The 25,828-nt window shown below is 36.3% G+C and overlaps 2 protein-coding genes across 3 annotated transcripts in view; one reads left to right on the top strand and one right to left on the bottom strand.

Annotated features, from left to right (window-relative positions):
• Positions 1-325: 325 nt before the first annotated feature.
• Positions 326-14,665, bottom strand: LOC106129806 (cullin-4A). Its single transcript, XM_013328478.2, has 14 exons — positions 14,301-14,665; positions 14,080-14,222; positions 13,549-13,769; positions 13,122-13,310; positions 12,604-12,750; positions 10,608-10,794; positions 9,328-9,520; positions 7,633-7,769; positions 6,603-6,767; positions 5,929-6,147; positions 4,074-4,181; positions 3,036-3,206; positions 2,191-2,343; positions 326-1,659 (listed from the first exon to the last, which is right to left on the bottom strand). The coding sequence occupies exons 1-14, from the start codon at positions 14,539-14,541 to the stop codon at positions 1,564-1,566; spliced, it is 2,370 nt and encodes a 789-aa protein (XP_013183932.1). The 5' UTR covers positions 14,542-14,665; the 3' UTR covers positions 326-1,563.
• Positions 14,666-17,729: 3,064 nt separating this feature from the next.
• The window catches only part of LOC106129804 (neurogenic protein big brain), a 74,363-nt gene continuing 66,264 nt past the window's right edge, over positions 17,730-25,828 (top strand). For both annotated transcript variants that reach the window (XM_013328477.2, XM_013328476.2), the window contains exon 1: positions 17,730-18,200. In XM_013328477.2, coding sequence (XP_013183931.2) covers positions 17,873-18,200 — 328 coding nt within the window. In that variant the 5' untranslated portion in view covers positions 17,730-17,872. The remainder of the gene's footprint in view (positions 18,201-25,828) is intronic.

Here is a 25,828-nt window from a genome sequence, read left to right as displayed (position 1 = left end):
GGTAAAATATTATTGTATTTGTAAAGGATTTATCATTCGTAGTGTACACAGCCAACATTACATTTTCCCTCAGCGGTATACCTTAATGCAGGTAGCCAATAAGTCTCAAAATCTGTCGTCGTTGGAGGGTAAAAGTTGATTCTCTAATATCACACATATGCAACTAAATTACACTTATCATACACTAACTTTATCGATTAATTAGCTGTCATCTTAATTAAACAGCAACCAATCTGTGCATCTACACGAGATGGACATCTGTGATGGGTATCAATCAATCAAAAGGAAATTTAGGAAAGGTAAAGAAAAAAAAAACGAAAAAAAAAATGAAACTTAACTATAAATATTTATTATACATCAGTGAACCAGTTTCTTGTCTTAGAAAGTAATTAATAAATTTTCACGCACAACACCGGCAGATTCCCACATCTGGTCCGTTTTATTTGGCATCACAAACCAAACTATCAGGAGAGAGATATAATAAATACAAAGAGGTTTCTTAGTAATCGTTTCCGATAGATATTATCCTAAACGTGGCTCTAAAATCGTGGCAGGCATACTTATAGTTAATCGTAAGTCGTACTTAACATTAACAAACTTTAATCTAGCAGATTACTTTTGTCAATTGAATAGAGCGGTTAACTAACTAAAAGCGTCGTCTTCTGTATGCCGCTTACCCACATTCTCTTTTATCTCGATTACGAAGAGCAGAAATTCTTATGTAAGTCTTGAAAACTAGTATTGTAACTAAAATGTTACGAACAATCACTTGCTGTACCTTTTTAATTAACTTTCGATATTGAATTCATTAATGTGTCCTGTCCTTAATTCTCTATCAATGGACTAAAGACTTTGACACGGGTCAACACTAATGCAAACCGCGAATTGTCGCAGGAAACGGGCGACATTTCTCATGTAGCTTTCAAATGCTTGTCCATAGATCAAGAAGTAAACATGTTCACTTCAAAATAATCAAGTAAATTATATACTAGATTATTTTGAAGTGAACATTTTTAATTTGTCATTTGTATTCTCATTATATTGGGTATTACCAATGACTCTCAATAAATTTGAAGTGTTGATAGTTATAGTAAATGAGAAAAAAATGTTAGAGTCAAGTTAAAACAACAGCAAAATATTTGTACAAAATTATATTACAATACAGCTAAATTACCGGCGACATATTCAAGAGAGAAACAGATTTTAATCAAGCTCTCCGTTGATGAAACATACGGTTACATATAATAAACTGTCTGTTATTTTACAATTAGGTCTGCGATATTGACTGTAAACAGTTCTTTCCTGAAGAAACTTTTCAAATAAAAAAATTAATTTGTCGATATTTCCCTAAGAGAACTAGACAGAGATAGCACATACCTTAGTCATAAAAGAATGTTGCTCAGAATTATGGCCATCTTTTCTTTTTTTATCACGAAAGTCATACAAATATGTCCGTTATCGAGAGAGAATCGTGAGTCGGCATACGTTCCACTGGGGCAGTGGGGGGCAGGAGGGGATAAAAGGGCGGAAGAAGGGATAAAAGTGGGGGGGGGGGGGGGGGGATTACGCGACGTAGTTGTACTGGTTGGGGTTGTCCTTGTCTCGCTCCATGTAGTCGCGGTCGATTAGTGATTCTATACGTTTCTTCAGGTCTGCCGGCTGTAAAAAAAAAGTATGTCATTAGAAACAAAAGTTATTGGAGTTCCCTAAGTTCCGGAGTCCCAGGACTCTGGGCCCGGCCTTTGTCCACGTTCCAGGGTCAAAAGACCCTATAGGGACTTTGCTAACGAGGCAACCTGACTTATAGCAACGGTTGCCATAGTTTGTTAGTTAGGAAAAAATGACAGTTATTGTCAAATATTTTCATTTTATTACCAACAAAATATTAAGTCCTTTTTATTTGATTATTTCTCTCCTCTTTTCTCCTGTCTTCTGTAGTGAATAACTAACTTTCTACTATACTTCCTACATGGACATTGGACATGTGACCCGGAATCAAGCTTCAAGAACATATAATAGAACGAGTATGTTTTCGTTTTTTACACGCTTGTTTATTTCCTTGAACCTGTGTCTTACTTCCAATGACGTAACCCGTTCAGCTAGAAGGTTTAGAAAGACCGTTCCGTTCCCAAGTATATTACCACGAGTCAGTAGAGTAGTGGACACGAGTGAGATGGTGAGATACCTTACCTTGACCGGGAACTTGAGCTGGTTGTAGAGTTCCGAGATGAGCAGGTTGTGCGAGAGAGCCTTCCTCATCTTCATGACGCGCACGATGGCCGCGTCGATCTGGTACTGGCGGTCTTGGAACACCCGCTCTTCGGTCGCCTTCTGTTCTTCACTCTGGTGAATTGGAGAGGAAAAACAATTTAAATTTTGTCGAGTTGTTGAGTTACTGACTGACGTGATACAAGCAGGATATTTTTTTTTCTCATTCTACTGGTAAAAAAGGTGATGATGATGATGTCAGATAACGGCATTTTAGTTATACCACGGCAGTACTAGTGACTGACTTGTGGCTATAAGTGATGTAACGAATATTCGGCTAATTTTCATGATTGAAACAGGTTCGAAATATTAATGCATAGGTACTTAATTTTTCTCATCCCTGAGACCACTTTTTAATCCTTTTTAATTTTAATAAAATGTTAGTGACTAACAAACATTTACAACGTACAGGCGAAAATACTAAATGTAGGTAGGAAATTGAAATTTGACATAAATAACCTTTAGACAGACCTATAAGTGAACACTTCTATACTACAGATATTTAGATGACTTTGTATTTTGACTCTTCTATAATAATATAATAAATAAGTACTAGTTCGATGAAAGATTTAAACCGATAACTAAGATTTTCTTTCTTTCTTTCTATATTATGGCTTCCACCGGACTTTCGGTGATTCTGCCAATGTCATGGTTTGAAAAGACACGAAATTACAAAATTGGGATTTAATAGTTACAATTTAACCAAATGTCAAATTCAACTCCTATAACCTAAAAAATAATTGATAACAACAGACAAACACACTCACAGTCTCCTTCATCTGTATCTGGTTGATCTTGATGCGGAACAGCTTGTTGGTGAAGTCCGCGTTGAAGGCGAAGTGGTCGCCGTCCGCGACCTCCCTCCCGCGCGGAGTTTTGCTGAGCACGCGCGCCTTGCCGCACGCCAGCGACTGCAGCGTGCGCCGGAGTTCTCCCTCCTGAGGGGAAGAAGGAGAAAGAGAATAAGTGTTCGTTTTCCACACAACACACTAACAAAACACATTTGCACCCAATACATATATTAAACATTAAATCTTTTTTTTCCTTCTCTTTTGTTGTGATAAATGGATTAGGTGCTAAGATTAAGGAAACACATTATATAAATGTTTTCTGGAGGTGGGCGTTGAGATCTGCGACACAGTTTCATAACTTCTGCAGATGTCATCGTTATCCTATGTTACTTAAATTGTACTTGTTTTTGTTTCCAAATAAAATATTTTTCATTTTCATTCATGTTTGTATGATATGGGATGACTCATTTGAAAATACCATAATAATAAATTAAAAAAAAAAAAGTGTGTGTGTTACACAGTAAGTAAAAATATAGTAACATCTTAGATGAGATTGTAAAAGTAAGAAATGATATATGATAAGATAGATGATAAGTTTTGAAACGATATAACAAGTACATTTATACATATTCAGCTGTATACATACATACATATCTATAGTTACTTCTATATCCCTTGCGGAATAGACAGAGCCAACAATCTTGAAAAGACTGAAATGCCACATTCAACTGTACGGTTTAATGATGGAATTAAAATTCAAATAGAGACAGGTCACTAGCATGGGCTAGCTTGGATTTTTTCATATAGGCGATGGCGCCTACATGAAGAAACCCAAGTTTATTAGCCTTCCCCTTAGTCGCCTTTTACGACACCCATGGGAAAAATATGGAGTGGTCCTATTCCTCTTTCTATTGGTGGCGGTATACATGAAATCACGACTCTTTCTCGAAAGGGGTAGGCAGAGATAACATATTTCCAGTAACCACGATCCCACGTACGTAAACGCATACATACCTCAATGTTAGTGGCAGTTTTTATGTCTTCAAAGGATAGGTTGTCGCCGTCGTTGAATAGAAGTAGGACTAGGGCTTGGAACAGCGACACCTGCAGCTCTTTGTTACCCTGGAACGAAGACAGTTCATTTACTGATTGACAATTCATATTAACCTTTGAGCTGTCGAAACCGCGAGCCGATTTCCACGCGCATCTGCCGCGAGAAATAATATTTCGAGCGAGAAAGGAGTACAGTGTAAATTCTATATAACGACACTGAAGGGACTGAGCATTTTTTGGCGTTATAAAGAGTGGTAGTTAAATGGAGAGAAGAAAAATCCGAAAAAGAAAAAGAAAAAGTTTATTTCAGTCTAGTGTTAGAAGTTATGTATATAAAAAACAATCGATTTTATTTTACTAGCCATGTTTACAGTTTTAAAGTTTGTCAGCAACTAAGAATATGATAACGTTGTATTATGTCGTTATATAGAGTAAGTGTAATGCTATGTAGAGTGAATCATTGTATTGAATACAAGCTTTTTTAATAATATATACGAGACAAATTACACTGATTGAGTTAGCCTCGAAGTAAGTTCGAGACTTGTGTTACGAGATGCTAACTCAACGATACTATATTTTATAATAATAATAAATACTTATATAGATAAACATCCAAGACCCAGACCAATCAGAAAAAGTTCTTTTCTCATCATGCCCTGGCCGGGATTCGAACCCGGGACCCCCGATGTCACAGACAAGCTTACTTACTACCGCTGCGCCACAGAGGCCGAGCTAAACCAACCAAAGCCAATTGATTTCGACCCTTTAGAGTTTGTCGTTAAATCCAGTGACGTTACATGGAGTTGACACTTTTCAAATTTATAGTAATGTATCTAATACTCAAAATAAAATAAAAACGTGACAGGTAAGTCGGGCGAGCGCTGATCTGAGCTAACAGTTAAGGCCAGTGCACTGATCAGTGCTTAGGTAACTAACTAAGTAGTTAAAATGTGACGGTGTTATGTGTATGTGAGACGATTTAGGTTTGAAATGGACATAAAAGTGGATGTGATCATCATACATACATATAATTACTTCTATATCCCTTGCGGGGTAGACAAAGCCAACAGTCTTGAAAATACTTATAGGCCACGTTTAGCTGTTTGGCTTACTGATAGAATTGAGATTCGTATAAAGTGACAGGTTGTTAGACCGTCGCCTAAAAGAATCCCAAGTTCATAAACCTATCCCGTAGTCGCCTTTTACGACATTCATGGGAAAGAGTGGGAGTGGTCCTATCCTTTTTTCTATTGGTGCAGGAAACCACACGGCACTTAATAAATTTGGTTCTTAGTAGAAATTGCTGAATTAGTTTATATGTATTGAGTGTGTTTCACATTAATCTGAGTAATTGTCAGCAAAATGGGAACAAGTTGACGGTATCGTAGAAAACAAACTGAGATTCCAAATCTTAGCGGTCCACATCATAAAGTACTACGCTATTCATATCCACACGTGCGAATTTAAATGATTTATTAGCGTCACATACACCATTTTTTTTTTATAATTAAGTACTTTTTATACTTAGATCTACATACATGCACTACAGTTTTTTCGCAATCTTTACCGGGATGACAGGTACCATTATGTCCTTCGCCACACTTAATTATATATACGCTATATTTCAAGGAGATTAATTCATTAGAATACCAGTAAAGAGGTAACAAACGAACAAATAAACATACTGAATACATTATGAATGCTAAATTCATAATACTATTTAGTATTAATCATATCAAAAGGTCCAACTGGATACCGACCACATATGGGTCTCTGACCTAATCGTCTGATGATAGAAAGATGGTTCTAGCGGTACCTGTGTGAAGTGAGCCCTCAGCACGCAATGGCCAAGAGTGGCCTGCCACTGCAGCTTCCTGCCCGAGTGCTTGGCGAGGTAGAACTTGCTGAAGTGGTCCTGGTGCCGGGTCAAGTCGGCCGGCAGTCTCACGTCCACGGGCGGGTAGGTGGGCCAGAACCCCATGGTGAGGATGTACACGGACAGCTCCAGGCCGCCTTCCGGAGACGCCGCCAGGTGCTGGCCGAGATGAGTAACATGATTGTAGGCAACCTCCTTTATGTTATGTACGCCATAGCAACGGTTGCCATGGTTTGTTTAGTTAGAAAAAAATGGCAGAGATTTTACCTATTTTGTCAAATATTTTTATTCTGTTGTGAAATATTTTTAATCCCAAGTTTATAAGCCTATCCCTTATAAACTTGTGATCCTTTTTTATAGGCGATGGGCTAGCAACCTGTCACTACTTGAATCTCAAATCTATCATTAAGCTTAACAGCTGAACGGGGCTTATCAGTCACTGTCGTCAAGACAAGTCAAAGCTCTGTCTACCCCGCAGGAAAAAAAGACGTGACTACCAGAAAAAGTTCGTTTCTCATCATGTCCTGGCCGTGATTCGAACTCAGACCTCGACACTACCGGCACTGCGCCACATACACTATCCATACATACATAAGCTTGGAATCAATCCATACCTGTTTGTATGTGATATTGATGTCCTTGCTGAGCTCCATGTCCTTGAACATGCCCTCCAGCTTGCACGTGAACCCGCCGCCGCACTCCTGCTTCAGCTTGCTCAGCATCGACTTCTCCGCGTCCACGGACGCCGACTTGCCCACTAGCAGCCTCTTGGCCAGATCCTGTAGAGGAGTAGAGGAACATTATATGCCGTGTGGTACATACATACATATGGTCAAGTCTTTATCCCATGCGGGGTAGATAGAGCCAATGAAGCCTAAATGGCCACGTTCAGCTATTTGGCTTGATGATAGAATTGAGATTCAAATAGTGACAGGTTGCTAGCCCATCGCCTAAAAGAAGAATCCCAAGTTTATAAGCCTATCCCTTAGTCGCCTTTTACGATATCCATGGGAAAGAGATGGAGTGGTCCTATTCTTTTTTTGTATTGGTGCCGGGAACCACACGGCACTGAGACCGACACGGCCCGTGTGGTAACTGGCTTCAATTGAAAAAAGGCCAGGACCACTTCATTGCTTTCCCATGGATGGTCATAAATGGGGACTGATGGGATAGGATAATAAACTTGGGGTTTTTCTTCTAGGCGATGGGCATACAATTTGTTACTATTTGAATTTAAAATCTATCATTTAGCCTAACAGCTGAACGTGGCATTTCAAGTCTTTGCGAGACTGTTTGCTCTATCTATCTGTCTCTGTCTTGTATCGGATAAATTATTTATTAAAGAAAAAATATATTTTCTATTATGGCCTGGTAGTTCCAGTTCAAAAGATTAAAGTTATTTTACAGACATACACGTCAAACTTATAAAACCCCCTCCTTTTCTGTCGGGGGTTAAAAATTAAAAAGAGATCAAAACACGCATCTCGGACACCTATCCAGAGCGGTGAGTATGTAACTCCTGAAAGGTGAGGAAGAACAAGACTATTTAAATAAAAATTCAATATTATTTCTGTCAATTTCCACGTGATCTCACCTTACTATTAAAAAAAAAACAAATTCAATATTATTTCTGTCAATTCCCACCTTCTTGTAGAACGCCTCGAAGACGTCCTTGCCGTGTATGAAGCGGAACAGCACCATGATCTTGTCCAACAAGCGCTCCAGTTCCTCCTCCGTCGCCTCCTTGTTGCCAGCTCGCAGTTTCACGTCCACGAATTTCGCTGAAAATATTAATAAACTAGAGGCCGCCCGCGACTTCGTCCGCATGGAAACCCTATCAATCCCGCGGGAACTCTGGGATAAAAAGTAGCCTATGTGTTATTCTGGGTCTTCAGCTACCTACATACCAAATTTCATGGTAATCGGTTCAGTAGTTTTTGCGTGAAAGAGTAACAAACATCCATACAAACTTTCGCCTTTATAATAGTAGTAGGATTTATAATATCAGTCTCTTCTTAACTGGAGGTAAGAAGATGTATGAATCTATATTAACGCAATCTACCTATCACATTTATTTGCATAAAGATTATAATAACTTTGATTAAAACAATATATTAAATCAGAATAAAATAATTGAGAATTGGAATCTATCGCTATTAATTTATCTATTGGGAAAAACATTACTACCAATTATAAATTACACAGATTGAGTTAGCCTCGAAGTAAGTTCGAGATTTGTGTTAGGAGATACTACCTCAACGATATTATATTTTATAACTAGATGTGCCTGCGACTTCGTCCGCGTGGAAAAGTTATTTTGTGCATCATATTTATTTTTGCAAACATCCTCCTCGGCTATTTCCTAGTCCTAGTCAGGCGGTCAGGCGTTCGCCGTATTAAATGTTTCGCTGCAAATTGCTTATAACGACTATATCTCAAAACCTATTCGTCTGATTTATATACTGTAAATGGCAATTTTAGTCTACATGAAAAGCCGAAAGTAATAAACATATTTATTTGGATAAGGATTAATACTGAATTAAAGAAAATTGGTTTCAAAATAACTTATGTTTATAATGAAAAAATAATATTAAAAAATGAACATAAAAGTGGTTATTGTAAGTAAACCTTAAGAGATAGATATATGCTCTCGCGGACTTTTTTGTGGCAAAAAATGAGTACTTCATATCTTTAGTACATTGTTTTACTATATCTTTGTTGGTTTGCGCAGCGTTCGCGTGGAAAGCTCGCAGATGGCCGACTCATTCAACTTTCACCTGCATTGTTGACGTTTCCCGTAGGAAATTCGGGATAAAATGTAGCCTATAGCCTTCCTCGATAAATAGACTATCTAACAGTGAAAGAATTATTCAAATCGGTTCAGTAGTTTCTGAGATTAGCGCGTTTAAACAAACAAACAAAACAAACTCTTCAGCTTTATAATATTAGTATAGATAAATACTTATATAGATAAGCATCCAAGACCCAGGTCAATCAGAAAAAGTTCTTTTCTCATCATGCCCTGGCCGGGATTCGAACCCGGAATCTCCGGTGCCAAGGACAAGCGTATATGTAGATTATATATGAAATACTTAACTAAGCAAATATGAAGAGTGTGGATGGAAAGGTAGGAGTAGGAGACCTAGACGAACGTACCAAATTAAGGACGTCCTGGCAAAAGGTCAGGGTCAAGAATACCCGAAACGAATTTGGTTGAAGCGAAATAAGCATGCAGAGATCGTGGCAAATGGAAAGATGTAGTCTCTGCCTAGATCTCCGGGAAAACGGCTTTATTTAATGTATGTATTGACTGATATAGATTGTACAGATATATGTTACCTATAAGCTCCGCTGGCTTGTTCTGCCTCTGGTTGATGAAGTGCTCGAAGGCCTCCCTCATGGAGTACAGGAACTTGTCGTTCCTCTGGAAGCACGTGCTGACCACGTGGTCCAGCTGCTCCTTGAACTCCAGCAGCTCGGCGACCATCGTCTTGTCCCGCTCGGGCTCTATTACTATCGTACGACCTTTTTTCTGGAAGGTAAATGTGTGGATGTAGGGCAACCTTCTTGTACGCCATAGCAACGGTTGCCATGGATTTGTTTAGTTAGAAAAGAATGCCAAAATAATTTTTATTGTAAAATATTCTTAATTTTTATGTTCAATAATAATATAGTAATTTTAAACTATTTATTTCTCTCCTCTTTTCTCCTTCTATCTTCTGTAGGAATAACTAACTTTGTTACTATATTTCCTACAAGTATTAGCAGTAATTTTGAGAAAACTTTTTTTTCCTGCCTCCCCCTTCAATATATAGTCTATTTGCATATATAATGTCCCCTTTAATCACATTTAACAGACTATACATACATACGTATAATCACGTCTATTGCTCTTGCGGGGTAGACAAAGCCAACAGTCTTGAAAAGACTGATGATAGGCCACGTTCAGCAGTTTGGCCTAATGATAGAATTAAGATTAAAATAGTGATAAATTGCTAGCCCATCGCCTATAAGAAGAACCCCAAATTTATAAGCCCATTTCTTAGTCGCCTATTACGACATCCATGGGAACGAGATGAAGCAGTCCTATTTGTTTATTTTATATTTAACAGACTATACGGGACCCTTTATATGCAGTTTATAGCAGGAAATATAGCAGTCTTTTTATAAGCATACAGCTGGACATGGCCTTTTATCTTGTCGAGACTGTTGGGTTTGTCTACCCCGCGAGGGATATAGACGTGATTATTAATATGTCCCTAATTTAATCAAAACCCTTTTTGTATTGGTGCCGTGTGGTTCCCGGCACCAATACAAAAAGAATAGGACCACTCCATCTCTTTCTCATGGATGTCGTAAAAGACGACTAAGGGATAGGCTTACAGACTTGGGATTCTTAGTTAGGCGATAGGCTAGCAACCTGTCACTATTTGAATTTCAATTCCATCATTAAGCCAAATAGCTGAACGTGGCCATTCAGTCTTTTCAAGCCTGTGGGCTCTGTCTACCCCGCAAGGGATATAGACGTGACCATATGTATGTATGTTTAATCAAAACAAGGCCTTCACCTATCAACATTCCCGTTCACAGTCTCTTTGTACTCTTAAAATAACACCAACCTTAATATAAGCGTTAAAGTGATTGCACAACTCAGTGAGACCGTCCTTGACTCTGCTGAAGAGGCTGTACAGCGTGGTGAGGTCATTGACCCGGGGCCCGTCCATAAGTGCCTCTAGGCCTTTGCTAAGAATGCCTGACAGGTGTTCACTGAGAAGCTGTCTTTCTATAGTGTGAATTAGTTGCCATCTGAAAAACAAATTGTATCTGTTAATATTATTTATAGATATTTTCGGTATTACCACTTTTATAAGTTACACCGATGTAGCTGAATAATAAGAACATCTGGCTTGAGTTTCGCACAGGAACCTCGTAATGAATTGTAGTTTGATTTGAACCAAAATCAAAATTCAGTACACTCTGTACATAAATCTATTTAAAATTGGCAATCCATAAAAAATTATATATAAACTTTTTTATTTATTATTAATATCTCATGTAAATAAATTAATCTGAACAATGCATTCTCTCGTCCACATTTCTATTCAAAGTTTGGATAGTTGACGTTGTTGAAGAAAAGCTGCAGTGCAGTTTGTTACCGCTTCATCTGCACTGACGCCTTGGAAGCGGCAGTAAGCCTAGTTTTAAGTTATTTATTTGACGTCAACCAATGTTGTGAAACCAAATGATTTGACAATTATAATAATGAATAAAAATTTTGAATTTTGATGTAGTTGGCCAGAAGTTTAATTTTTGTATGGCGCCAAATTTGAGCGGTTGAGCCAATCAGAACTCGTCATTTGAACCCGAGAAGTGAACTGTCTGCTATTATGGGTGAGATAGCAAGAGCCAAATTGATTTTGGATTTTAAGTTAGATGCACTTGTAATAAGGTCGTTATTTGAGTTTACATTCGGTTTTATTCGGCGGTATATATATTTTTTTATGCGATTTCAAATATAACCTAGGTAAGTAGGTGACTTATATATGTCATAAAAGTATTTTGTTACATGCTTTTTGATTATGCTTGTGCGTGCAATTTATCTCAATAAATTATCTCTGTTTGGTGCATTGGTAAACTGGTGGACAATGTCGTATGGCATTAAGTCCACCATTTTGTACACCTTATAAATGTTCTTCTTTTATATACATATATATAAAAGAGGAAATTCCCTGATTGACAAAAATATCAATGGATATATACTTCAGATTCCACTTTTAGGCGATGGGCTAGTATTTTCTGTTTGTATTTTAATCAAAATTCTTTAATAAAACCAAACAGCTGAACATGGCCTTTCAGTCTTATGATGACTGTTGGCTCTGTCTGCCCCACAGGGGATATATACGTGATTATATGTTATGTTATCAATGCACAGACAAAACTGGGTTCTGTCTGTGTGTTGATTGATATGTCAATCAATCAGTCGATATCCTCTTTTATACATATATATATAAATATATATAGAAGATAATAATTAATATAAAGCACTAACAAGACAATGCAAAAAGCTAGAAATGTTAAATACCTGTCGTAATTTGCGATTAATCGATCAATAAATCTCTCCCAATAATACTGAAATAAGTATGCAGGCTTACTTGGTTGTAAGCCCGTAAGACCATTTATTAAATGTATTTATATTTGTATGAAATCAGTTGATTAAATTAATCAACTGATTTCATACAAATAAAATTTTCATTTAGTTATAGGTAATATTTATTTATATTACCTATAACTAAATGACCATAAATCCATCCTATTATGATCACATATTAGAATCAGGTTTTGCCTGCAAGTAATTTTCCAGGAAAAAAGTAGTCTGCATTAAGAAAACAAAACACAAAGCTTACATAAATACAAGGCCATACAGTGTGCCTATGACCATGATCCTGGATTGGGCAAGTCAGTCAGTGAGTGAGGAAAGAGAAGTAGATGCCCAAATTAGGATTTTTGAACCTGATACATATTTTATTTGACACCATAACTGTTCTACTACTGATGCTTTAAACAACGTGTATTAAGATGTCAGTGTTAGTAAATTGTAAGTAAAATGGTACTCACTTGGTGGATGGGTCGAGGTAATGTATAAGCCGTTCATTTTCTTCCCGCAGTCTCTTCTCGACGTGCGCCAAGTATTGGGGTACAGCTAATTCTCTCATCAGACGCTGGCCTTCCGCCGCGTACAACCTTTCTGTTGCTTGCAAGAATCTAAAACAAAATTTTAATGACCATATTTTGGAACGGACTTCAAATAATTTTTCTTTCTTCGTCTTTCTCTTTGAGTTTTCGAAGTGAAGGCGACTTGGATTGGCATTAACAGAATTATTTATATTTTGCCAACAATATGCGTATTACAGATATGGATGAGTGCAATAAAAAATTACCACATTATAAACTACTGATTTTGACGAAATTTAGCACAGAGATAGAATAGGGCTTCAGGAGTAACATAGGTTCCATGGGAGCAAGGCACAGCACAAAAGCCAGTGAATATTATGACAAAAAATTTGTACTTCCTTTGCTGGAAAATTTTACATACAAATATTTATAATTTAAAGGACTAAATAATCTAATCTTACTTATTCTCAAAAGCCTTCTGATAAATCTGCAGATCGGAGAGCATCCTAAGTAGACTCTTCAATAGAGACCGGTCTACAGCATCACCTCCGCGCTCCTTCTCAATGAGCAATAGTAGACCATCCACAGTGCGGGTTTGCACTAACGTGTTCATTGCTATGTGGTGACGGAACAGGTCTAGGCCCATGTCCCTTGAAAAAAGAATAATGGTTCTTTGTTTGTGTTTCATATATTTTAGAAAAATACTGTTCATTTCTATTAGGTACTGTGAGACAACAGCTTATTAGGTACTCTTTGATACTATACATATTACTCTTGTCTAGTTGAAAAAATTTGCCTCAGTCAAAATCATTGGATATATTCAGCATGTTATTTATTTTACAACATAAAATAATTATTTTTATTTAAATTTATAATTAAACGCCATACCAAATTGAATGAATGCTAGGGTTCTGTAGCACATAAGTGCGATCGAGGTACAGGAAGATGCTGCGGATCATGATCATCTGGCGGCAGTGGGCTCGCCAGCAGTCATCCATGCGCTTGAGGAACACCTGTCTGTCCATGCTCTCCGAGAGGAACTGCTCGATGTTAGCCTTTACATGAGCTTCTACCAGGTTGGTTAGGTTTACATACAGTTGAGATGCCATCTGTAAACCAACAGAATAATTTAATTTTTATTTTTCTACTGGTTTTCTAATTGTGTCCATTGTCATTTATTTGAACACAATGTAGATATGGGAAATTAAAGTGAAATCTGTGATAATAAATTAGCTGATTTAGTTAATTTGCATGATCATTCAGACCACTTAACTTTCAATTGACAATTATAGTTTAGTTTTAATAAGTTTTCATTTAGGACATGTTGTAAATATAAAGTCACCTTCAAACACTATCAAGTTTTATCATGATTATCATTTTTGTTTACGAGTATTTTTCTGGAAACTGCAAGAATTTTACCTTGTGACTGCACATATTTTCCACAGCCTGGTACAGTTCCTCCAAAGAGTAAGCAATGGCTTTCGACGTTTGGATTGCGATCACCGCCTCCCGCAATTTGCTCCATGTCGTCTCTTGGTAATTCTCCGGCAAATTCGGTTTACCTTAAACACAAAACCAATACATCAGTACAAGTACAGTTTAGGTTATGTTAAGACGATACACATACAGCGTAAACACACTTTTAAAATTTTTGATTATTAGCTTCTTTGTAGTCGCCCCTGGCTTGTTCATAGAGGTCGAGGATAATTTTACGGCTCCATTTGTATTTGGAGATAACAATGAAAAGTTCGATTTCTTCTCGTTGGCACTCATATCGTCTGATTTTCCTTTTTTGAGACACTGTTCGCTGTTGGGATGGGAACGTTTTTTACACTGATTGCCACCCTCCTCGGCCAACACTGGCGGCTTAAGGTTCCACATAAGAAAGCATAATATGGCCGCAGCCACAACACTTAATGTACAATTAACGCTAATTAATTATAAAGTACAAATAAAAATATTAGAATTCAGTCAATGGCTAAACAATCTTCACACCACCATTACGTTCAGTTTACAAATTAAAAAACCAGATGGCGCGCTCGTACTTCGCCTGTCAAATTTGACAAATAATAGAAATGGCAATGACATTTACTCTTTAAGAACGGATTGGACTGGCAAAGATATATACATATTAAACCTAATTTATGTTTTTCCTCAAATCAACTCTACCTCTATACTAAATTCCATCAAAATCAGATTGGTGGTTAAGGCGTGACAGACACACAAGGTTATTTTCGCATTTATAATATAGGGATTATTAGAGCACAAACAGCATGACGTTTGGGTTCCTGCCAAAACTTACACAGGTAGAAAAAGCCAACAGTCAAAAATAATGTTGGGCCACACTCTTACAAGCGTTCTATTGCGCATTCTTACATCTTAATGTTCACAATGAATAAACTTGACGAAAAAATTAAGTAAATATTTTTTTATGTGAAAAGGTTTTATCAAACAATAGATATAGTTATGTATATAAAAATTAGAACCAACTTCAAAAAACATTGAAAAGTTAAAAATAATTGAAAATTAAGCTAACAATATGTTGTATCTAGGCGATTAGTGGGTTAATTGGTACCCTCACTACCTATTACTACGTAATAAATTTCCCTGGAAAATCTTGCCCATATTTTATGACGACATTGTAACTAATTTATATGAGATCAATCGGACATTCTACTCTTATAAAAGCAAAAAGAATTTTTCAAATCGGATTATCAATACGGGAGATATTTGGTGACATACCTACATAAAAAAATACTAATTTTCCTTTTTATCAAGATACGAAACTACTTTTGCGAATTTAATTGTAAGTCTTCCGAAACAACTCCTCAGCTGTTTTATTTATTTTTGTACACATTGCATTGCAAATGAAAGCAGCCGAGGAGCGGACTAGATTAACTTCGTAGTTCGCAGGTAAAATGTAAGTTAACAGATAAAACATACCAAGCTCGAGTCGGATTCTTGTAAGTGTTCTGTACTATTTTTCGAAATTGTCTCAAAGCCCATTTCTCGTGTAGGTACTATCGATATTGTTGGAACCAATTATCGTTTTATAGTTTTAATTAACTTGTAGCGGGAGCGATGTTTCGGGCTCGACCGCCACAATGGGAAGATGCTCCAATTCGTGGAAACTTGGATATCGGATTTAGCATACCTACTTGCTGTTATTGGCTGATATTATCTTATGGCATAGTGGCGTGTTATTTTTCACTGCACAGTTAGGACATAACTTAGACTTATTACTTATTTTAAAAGCGAATACTGCACAAAATATGGGCATATCTAACAACTGTTTTTTTAGGTGCGACCTCTTTGTTACAATATAAATATGAAAAAAATTAATGACACTGCTGTTTGAAAATATATCGATTTTTAGGTACCTAGTCAAAATAAAAAGTTCATGAGATGGTTAATAAGATCAATTAATAAAGTATTGGGGATTTATTAAAAATATCCAAGAGTTATTAATTGCTTTAACAGTTTTAACAAATATATAGATTCATAAAAAAAATAACAATAGGTACTTCAGTTAAATGGAGTGTTATCCTTTCAAGAAAAAAAACCATAGCTACCTACCTCAGTTAAATGCTTGAAGCATTTTTGCAGAACCATAAAAAAGTTCGCTATCGACAGTCCCCTGGGAGTCGTGACTAGCTAACTAAGTACCTCTACTTTTTCTTTTACGCCAAGTATTTAATTTTGTCAGAAACGTCTGATACGTGCGAGTGTTTTTAATAAGTTTAAGACTAAGTAGTATGAATAAGTAGGTACTTTAAGCGTGTTACTAGCTTTTCCCCTCGGCTTTTCACTCGCGTGTAAGTTCGTTTATCGTCATGGGAATACCCTTAGAGCCTCTACTTAATTATTAATAATTAGTAATAGGTAGAGGTTATAATTAAGGATGTAAGCTAAGTTCCCTATGTCCTATAGGTACTTCTCCGTATTCCTTATTATGAAGAGTGAATTTAGAGATTTGTATAAATCCTTATTACATGGTACGGGTAATCTAGTTTTACTACCTTAAAATTTTGTGGATATTTCCAGTGTAAATTTTACTGAACCAATACTATTAACGAAAATGTTCCAGAGATTCATCTAGTGTGTGGCGGTAGAATACTTATACACAATTTTCGTAGTTATATACTATTATCATTAACCCAAAGCTTAAAAGAAAATGCGTAAACATTTAACTTAATACTGCAGCGCATTATAGAAAGGCTTCATTAATCTTCGGTTGTGAAAGTTTCTGCCCGCCCTTGCCACCGTTAAGCACCTATGCCGCCCGCTCACTGAGATAAGAATACTAGATATGTGCCAAGTACCTAAAGGTAAAGCTAGAGCGCTATTATTATGGTGTACTTAGTAGCAATCGAATGTCTTGAAAAGTATTGTAGATATCTTGAAGGAAATTAGACTAATTCTAGCCGTTGTCTTGGTTAAGACAATTATGTCCCTAAATATGTACCTATATATCTTGTATAAAGATATCTGTCAAAATACAGTTAATAAGATAAAGACGGCGCAGTATTTAGGAATTGTTTTAAAAAGAGTTAATACAGTAGACACAAACTTAAATCTCATTTAAGAATTAGGTTTTTGTTAGGGATTTAATCTTAGATTTCAAATTATCTTGTAGCCTTTAGACCAAGAAATTAACTAAAAGGTCTACAATTCTTACTCAATGCTCATACGGAGTGCGAAAAAAATATCGTCAGATCAGATGCATGTCGCTTTGTGTCTTGAGACATGACATATATTCTAGACTAGAATGGATTTAATGGACACTTTCTAAAATTTTTGAAGAAATATTGATGAAAATTGGTGAAAGTTACATTAAAAGTAGGGTATCTTTTCAACAACAATGCTTAAAAATGCATCACATAATATCTATCTAATTAAATCCTATTGTCATGTTTCGCTGAGTCGGTGAATTGATTACACCCTCGCTGAAAGTGCAGGTCCCGGGGAGGACGTAACAAGTGTCGGGACGGGAGCCCGAGACATGTGCGGAGCCCCCGCTCTCATTCAATCCCTTTCATTCAGCATTCACTCGGCGGCATTGCGATCGCGACACCCGTGTCGCGTAGGTGGCTCCCGGGAGCCCGTTTCCGAACGTACCGGAATACGTTCGCGCGCTTTTCAAAAATAGAAAATGTTCGAGGCGTAGGCAAAAAAATTTCTTTTTTAAAATTATTAACACACTTTTTTAATTATGGGGGAGCAAGCTTTTACTATTTCTGATGACAACATCGAACATCATATAGTGACATTGTTCGAAAAATTGGAGTGTTTACGGAAAGATGGGCATAGTGAGTCTGCTCTACCGGGTCGTGTGCCTGCCAGACTGGAAGTGCGGACCCTGTCGTTGTGGAAGGCCGTGGTGGCTGAGTGTGCCGCGTCGTTTCTGTACGTTTTCATAGTGTGTGGGGCCGCCAGCGGCGCCGGAGTTGGGGCTTCCGCTTCAGCTGTGCTGCTGGCGACGGCGCTCGCTTCCGGCTGTGCCATCGCTACGCTGACTCTATGCTTCGTCAACATTTCGGGTTTGTAATAGTTCTGCCAAATTTAATTTATTTTTGTTTATCCAACTTATTTGTTGGACATAAAGTCCAAAAAAGACCGCTCCAATTACCTTTGTAATTTCTTAGGAAACGTTATAAAAAATGATTAATAATGTTATTTCTCCAAATGACAGTATGGATGTTCATGTTCACCCCATTCGTTCAGAGGTAATTTCCGGCGATCCTTTCTCTATCTAATAAAACTGGACACGACATTAAGTTACCCCGATGTTTTCCCTCTGCCACTCCAATTAACTAATGCAAAGGAATAAAGTCTGCAGTATGGTTCGTTATCTCGAAAGCTGGATATCAACTTACCCATGCGTATATTTACGATGGACGTATAAAACGATGTAGGTAACTAAGTATGTACTTACATAAAAGAAAAATTATTTATGCCAAAACAGATTATTTTTTTTAATTTATCGATAAGTCATATAACGGGTAACGGAAGAAAAATGCCGTAGTGAAGTTATATCTTCTGGTGTATATAAATATTAATTTCATATTAAGAACTTTCTGACATTGAGAAAAGACGTCGATTTTCCATGTACGAAATACGAAACTTATTTGTGCGTAACCAAATACTTACTACAAAGTTAAAGTACTAGTATCTACATTCTTTAGAGAGTTTGGATTATCCTTTACTAAGACTAAACTTATTATGAACATAAAAATAAAATTAGTCTTCTAAAGTTTTTTTAGAGTCATCAAGGATCAAGCACGAAGCGAAAAAAAAGGACGCACGCACGTGCAGTACCTGCGTTTTTTTTTTCTAAATATTTCTACGCAAGGTGCATAGCGGCCCTTATTATCTCAACCCTCCAGCCGGTCATTTATTTATTTTTTTCTCTTTTCTCGTCTCCGCCACTTATATATTATGAATACTCGTAGAACCAAAGCAAGGGATTTGCATCCAGCATAGTCTCATTGATGCAACCTGCAAAACAGCTAACAACTTAGTTACCTAAGTACTTTGGTTTGTTTGGGTACTTGAAATAATTCGGCATACAAAACTAAGTGAAAAATAGTAAATAGGCATAATATTTTTTTAACTAAATAAAGGTAATCTTACTAGGTATACAAAAATAAATAAAATTTTAAGTGGCTGTTAGTTTGATCTATGACACATTCGATTTAAAAAATTACGTTTGAATAACGAACTCGAAATTTGCCAAACTACTTACATAATATCAAGCGTTTTTAATTCTCTTTATACGAGTTTGTACGCAAGGTGCTCCAATCATCCGGGCAGAATAGGCACCAACCAATTAAACCTCTCCGTCACTTGGTAATTTATCCCTCGGCCCGGCGGCATGCGGCACCCGACGTGCAGATGTTCACAAACAGACACTTTTTTTTAACACGATTCTATACTTTCCCCGTTAGTTTTGATATTTGGAGGTTATTTTAAAAGGGATTCGATGAGTTAAGGAAAAATTATGTTCCTTTCTATAGAGTCGAAAGTATTTAGGGGTATTAGATAAATACTTACGAGTAGGTAGATACGTAGGTTTGTTTGTTTGTAATGTTTTTATTAAGCAGAAATCAACACAGTTATATGAAATAGTATATAGCTATGTAAGAATAAAATCACTTGCAATGGCAGATTTATCCCATGAATTATCATCATTATCTTACCTAGGTTATACCTATTTATTGGTATCTTGATATTATCTAGAGTTATTCAAAATCTTAACTTAAGTTTATTTGCGTATTTATAGCTTCTATCCGTGGTTAAAATTAAACTTACTTTCAAAATTTTACTTGGGATGTAGTTATTTTATTTCATACGATTTTTCTCTTCAGAAACAAAAGTACTGACATACGAGCACAGTTTTATAAATTTTTTGTACACATAAGACAATTTATATATTTTTTATCGGTGTATGAGGTAAATTATTTTACGCCCACAGGTTTAACGTGACTCTATCTACTCTACTCTATCAGCCCTCAGTTACGACGTGACTTTGCCCTATTAAACCTATATAGGTATAAACGTCTGAGCCGGGTCGGAATCACGTTCCTTTTTTTTAGAAATTTAACAAAATTCACGAGCAAAAGGGTTCGGTAATAATGCGTGAACGGATTTGTATAATGTGATTGGATACAGTCTGTACCTATTTAATAAAATGCGAAAGAAACTATCTGTTTATAGGGAAGTATACGTAAGGTCCTGGCAAAAGGTCAGGTTAAGAGTATACATACATACATATTATCACGTCTATATCCCTTCCGGGGTAGACAGAGTTAACAGTCTTGGAAAGATTGAAAGGCCACGTTCAGCTGTTTGGCTTAATGATAGAATTGAGTTCTTTTCCATTGCCGTAAAGAAGAATCCCAATTTTTGTAAGCCGATCCCTTAGTCGCCTTTTACGACATCCTTGGGAAGGAGATGGAATGGTCCTATTCTTTTTTCTGTTGGTGCCGGGAACCACACGGCAAAGTATCCTTAATCTACAAGCTTGCATAAAGATAGTGATGAATTGGATGAAGCGAAATTGTACGCAGGAATGTCGGCAAATAAGAAGATATTGTAATCTCTGCATCTCTCTGGGAAAGAAGCATGAATGAATGTAGGTATTGTATAGTTTGATGTATGGGACTTTTCTCCCTGCCTCTCTCTCAAGATAACTATTTATTTTCGATCGCATACAAAGCTCGAGGCCCGAAACGCTGAATTCATCAAAGTGATATCTACGTTAAGTTTATTGTGAAATGGTTTAGTAAAGCTTTTGCTGTCAGCTGCCTGACACTGGTTAGAAATGAGAATAGCCCTAATTTTTGGGCAACCACAAAAAGTTCAAAGTAAATAAATAAGCCGAAGCTTGTGGAGGCAAAAGCTTTAACAATTTGCTACAAAGGTCATAAAGTAACTTAAATACTATGTTAGTACATCACTTATACATATTTTTTTATCTACATACATACATACATATAATCACGACTATATGCCTTGCGGGGTAGACAGAGCCAACAGTTTTGGAAATACTGATAGGCTACTTTCAGCTGTTTGTCATTTTGAGATTCATATAAAGTGACAGGTTGCTAGCCTGTCGCCTTAAAGAAGAATCCCAAGTTTATAAGCCTATCCCTTAGTCGATTTTACAACATCCATGGGAAAGAGATGGAGTGGTTGTATTCTGTTTTCTATTGGTGCTGGGAACCACAAGGTATTTCGAGGAAAAACCCGGTTTGACCTCGAAGACACTGTGCTGCTAATATAAGTAACCTACTCGGCTTGAACCATGATTCAAACTGGGATAAATTTCCATATTAACAGGCTTATGAGTCCTTAAACCTACTTAAATATTATCTAATTACGAAAGGAGACGAGAAAAGGCAATTAAGAGGTGTTATATGTGCTATTAATATGGTAAATTATACACATAACTCATCGAACTCTTGGTAAACACGTGTTGCATCCCACCCTTCACCCTTCCTTGCCCTTTGTAAGTTCATAATGGCGGCGCCACTTTGACGGGAACAATGACATTTTGAAATTATCAATTTTATACTTATTAATATAATGTCGCCGTGTATAGAAAAGTTAAACTAAAGTGTGTTTGTGGTTCATTTGTTTGTTGCTTCTCCACGCTTTATCTTGTTAACTGATCTTTTTGAATTAGGATATAGGAGTATAAGAATGTATAATTCTCACATATAGGAGAAGAAGGTTGGAAAGGACATTTTAATACTCATACTTTTTTCGATCCAAACAAACAAAACATAATACAAACCTACATAATTAAGCACGTCTTTATCTCTTACGTGGTAGACGAAGCCACCAATTTTGAAAAAGACTGGAAGGCCACGTTGAACATGTACCTATTGTTCCCGTGAAAGCAGTAAACGAATGTGTCAGGTCGCGAGCAAAACCGTGAGAAAATCCTTAATTCTGTATCTGAGTTTCATTATAACGATACCTATCATTATAAAGAAACAAATTTATATTGTAATACCTTCCCAATTTGGCTTTATATTCCCAGTACAAGTTTAGATTAGAATTTGTCGCGCTGTATCGACCGTTTCTGCCCTAATTTGCCCTAATGGCTCAGCTGGATGGATGTCCCTATTTTAGCATTGGACTCGTCAAAGCTAGTCACACACAGTCGTAGCTTGTGGTCAAGTTGGGTACCTAAGTTGAAACTTCTCATGGTGTCATTTGGTTCTTTGCACTCGTATTTGTATATAATCATATAAAATAATAAGTCGTGTATAGGAGTTAGTCCTTTATGAAAAAGAGATACTATATTGAATTGTTTTTTGAAAAGTTTCAATAAGCAATCCAGAATTATTATTATTAGTATTCTTGTTTTTAATTAATTTTACATTTAAAACAAATCATGAATTCTTTAGACTACTTACATAAATTTCATTAAACTTCACATACAGATAATTTTCAAAGAAAGTTTCTGTAAATAAAGTGAAATTTTCTAAAAAAGAAAATGGCTAACAATTCCCGGCTGTGTGCGACCAACTTAAAGTGGTAGATTTTCTATATTTGCATTCAGTTATTCAAGTCCATTTATAGGCCAAATACAAGCCAGTTTTCAGCACTCTCTGTTTTTAGTATTCACGAATTATGCCGAAAGCCTTTGTGCATTCATGCATTGTAATGAAGGCCTTTTATGGATTGTTTATATATATATTGTATATGTATTTTATGCATTCCTGGGCATGGTAATAAGAATGTTGTTTTTGAGACATAAAAGATGACAAAAAGTTAACACAATTCGTTCTTTTTGCCGCAAAAATTTAACCTATTTAAAGCTCAAGACTGAGAAAAATGGCAAAGGCTTGGATACATGATTTTGGCTGAAAATGTACTGAAAAAGAATATTTTTATCATTTCAATTTTTTTTTTATCATTTCTCGTAATACAACTAGACTTTTACTGATGTTCTTATTCATTTCACCCGGGAATCACAGGACGAGGAGAGGGCCAATATGTCGAATATTATATCTAAAGATACCTATTATTATGAGTACTAATATATATGTATATTAAATCAACTTACGAGTACCTTTGACAGTTAAGATGTAGGTCTGAGACAGGAACGGGATCATACCACGCAACCCCGATTTGAGTGGCGACGTATAAATTCGGATGAATATTAAATCCGACTCCTACTAGTTTATTCATGTTACAATATTTATAGCTTTGACTGAAGGTTTTGATGATACATATTTATGAAAATTGTGTTTTTTTTTTTAAGAATTCCGATATTGAAGCAAGTGGGTATTGCTCAAGGTATAAAATGTTCTCAAATCTTCAGTTTCCCATAGGTCCTTTTGCTTAAAGTACTTATAGGCGATTGTATAGACCTTAACCAATTATCAAAACCAAATTGTATACATTTTACGTCTGACACGCTTGGATTGGAGAGGCGTTATTTGGCGGGAGAGTGTATTCGATCACTCTGTCAAGAAAGTAAGATAACTAAAATAAATTAAAAATGTACAAAAACCTGTCAAGATTGTTTGCCTTAATTTCAGTATCTCAAGAAATTGAATAAACTCTGTTTATTATTATAAAAAAAAATTAAAAAGAAGAATAATAATATGCATCTACTACAAATAACAGTTCCTTTATATTCAAACCCTTTATATGTACTGCCATTATATCTGTATCAGTCTATTAAAACTACCTACAATCGTTAAAGTCTCGGTATATGCAGCAGGTGGTCAAAATGGCACTCCAGCTCCCAAGATACCTGATCAAATAATAATGGAGGCTTCTCGTGTTACACCATTTTCGTAAAGCATTGCTGCGGAATATCAAGGTTTGCAGTGCGCCCGACGATCGGAATTGAAAACGCTGGGATACGAGTTCAGTACATAATTGCCCAATATATAAATATAAAGTTGGTACCAATCGCTAAGTAGTCAATGTTAGATACAATCTCCTCTTCTCTCGTCTTCGTCTCAATCCCATGCTCTTACGGCGAGGGAAAACATCATGGGGAAACCTGCACATTCAGGCAACTAGATGGGTAACCATGGATCCAATACGGGTTAGGTTTACCTGCAAAGGTTGCGGAGGTCAGATGGGAGTCGCTTCGTGTAAAAACCTGACTCACCCAATCTTATAATATGATTTTTTTATACCTATATTAACCCATTGGTTTTGCTTTCTACAGGTGATTATAGATTTGATCGATGATTCCACCCCCCAATATATACAAAATACTTTTCCGTAGACCAATCAAAGTACTACCTGCGTTTTAAGTAAGAAGATCGATTAGTAAGAGTTTAGAACTGCATGTCACATATGATATTCAAAAAAATACTGGAAGATACGATTTGACAGTAAAAATTTTTTTTTTTAATTTTTAAATTAAGAACTGTTCATATAGTTCGGCAATAGTATAGCAGACTCAGGAAAGAATGGTGTAAAGATTTAGTATTCGCTCCGAGTGAGCCGCGGAAGGTGCGTGATGCGAATGATTTCGGCGGCAAAGTCGCTTTGTTTCCGGTACTAGTATCTTTTATACAGATATCCAGAATTATTTTCATAGAGATAATATCAGTAAGTAAAGTAAGTATGGATATATATTAAGGTATATATAATTAATCTAGCTATTCCAATTACTTCCCGGACATCACAGCTTAATCGCCATACCGTTTATAAGTTAGCAACTGTTCTACCGCCGCGATCATTATCCGAGCGTCCATCGTGCTCGGGTTTCTCAGTACCCATTAGATATCCGATTCGAAAATTATAATGAAACATTAGAGAAATGAAATTAATATATATAATCACGTCTACATCCATAGCAGGGTAGACAGAGTCAACAGTGTTGAAAAGACTGAAAGGCAACGTTCAGCTAGCTGTATAAGCCATACAATAAGATGGAATTCATAATAATGACAGGTTGTTAGTACATCGCCTACAAAAATTGTTCAATGTTCATTAGCCTTTCCATTAGTCGCCTTTCACAACATCCATGGGAAAGAGATGCAGTAGTCCTATTCTAAACCACGCGGGAAAATAATGAAAACGTAGAAGATATTCAAATCTTAGTAAGGAGAAAACAGATAATATTCTGCACATAATAAAAACTAGAAACATTAAAATAAAATAAAGAAAGTATAGAAGGTATAGATTTATCTATAGCACAGTTTTTTTTAAAGAAAAACCGAATTAATGCATATTTCTTTTAAGATTCGCTGTTTACGAATGTTATATTTGTCAGGCATTATGGTTTCTCACACGGAGGTAATTATTCTAATGAGTATATAACAAAAGTATAATATATAGACAAGTATAGTATAGATTCATAGAATTGAAACGTCTACGTTTTACAATACACAATGGTTATGACTTGAGGGAAATTTTACGTTTTATAATACATAATGGTCTTGACTTGAGGGAAATTTTACGTCTTACAATACATAATGGTCTTGAGGGAAATATTCTGTGGTCGGCGGCGTCGTAGCCGTTACGATACAGTTCGTAGCGGCCGTAGCAGTATTTCGTAGCGATCGTAGTTCGATATACGCTAGCAATGTTGCATTTTGCTCTCTAACTAATTAAAATTCTGTTAATATAATTATATTTTTTTACACGGATTGAATTAGTGTCGAAGTTATTTCGAAAATTATGT

The sequence above is a fragment of the Amyelois transitella genome, chromosome 3 (genome assembly GCF_032362555.1).
Source record: "Amyelois transitella isolate CPQ chromosome 3, ilAmyTran1.1, whole genome shotgun sequence".
Taxonomy (NCBI): Eukaryota; Metazoa; Arthropoda; class Insecta; order Lepidoptera; family Pyralidae; genus Amyelois; species Amyelois transitella.
This window is presented reverse-complemented; position numbering and strand designations above follow the sequence as displayed.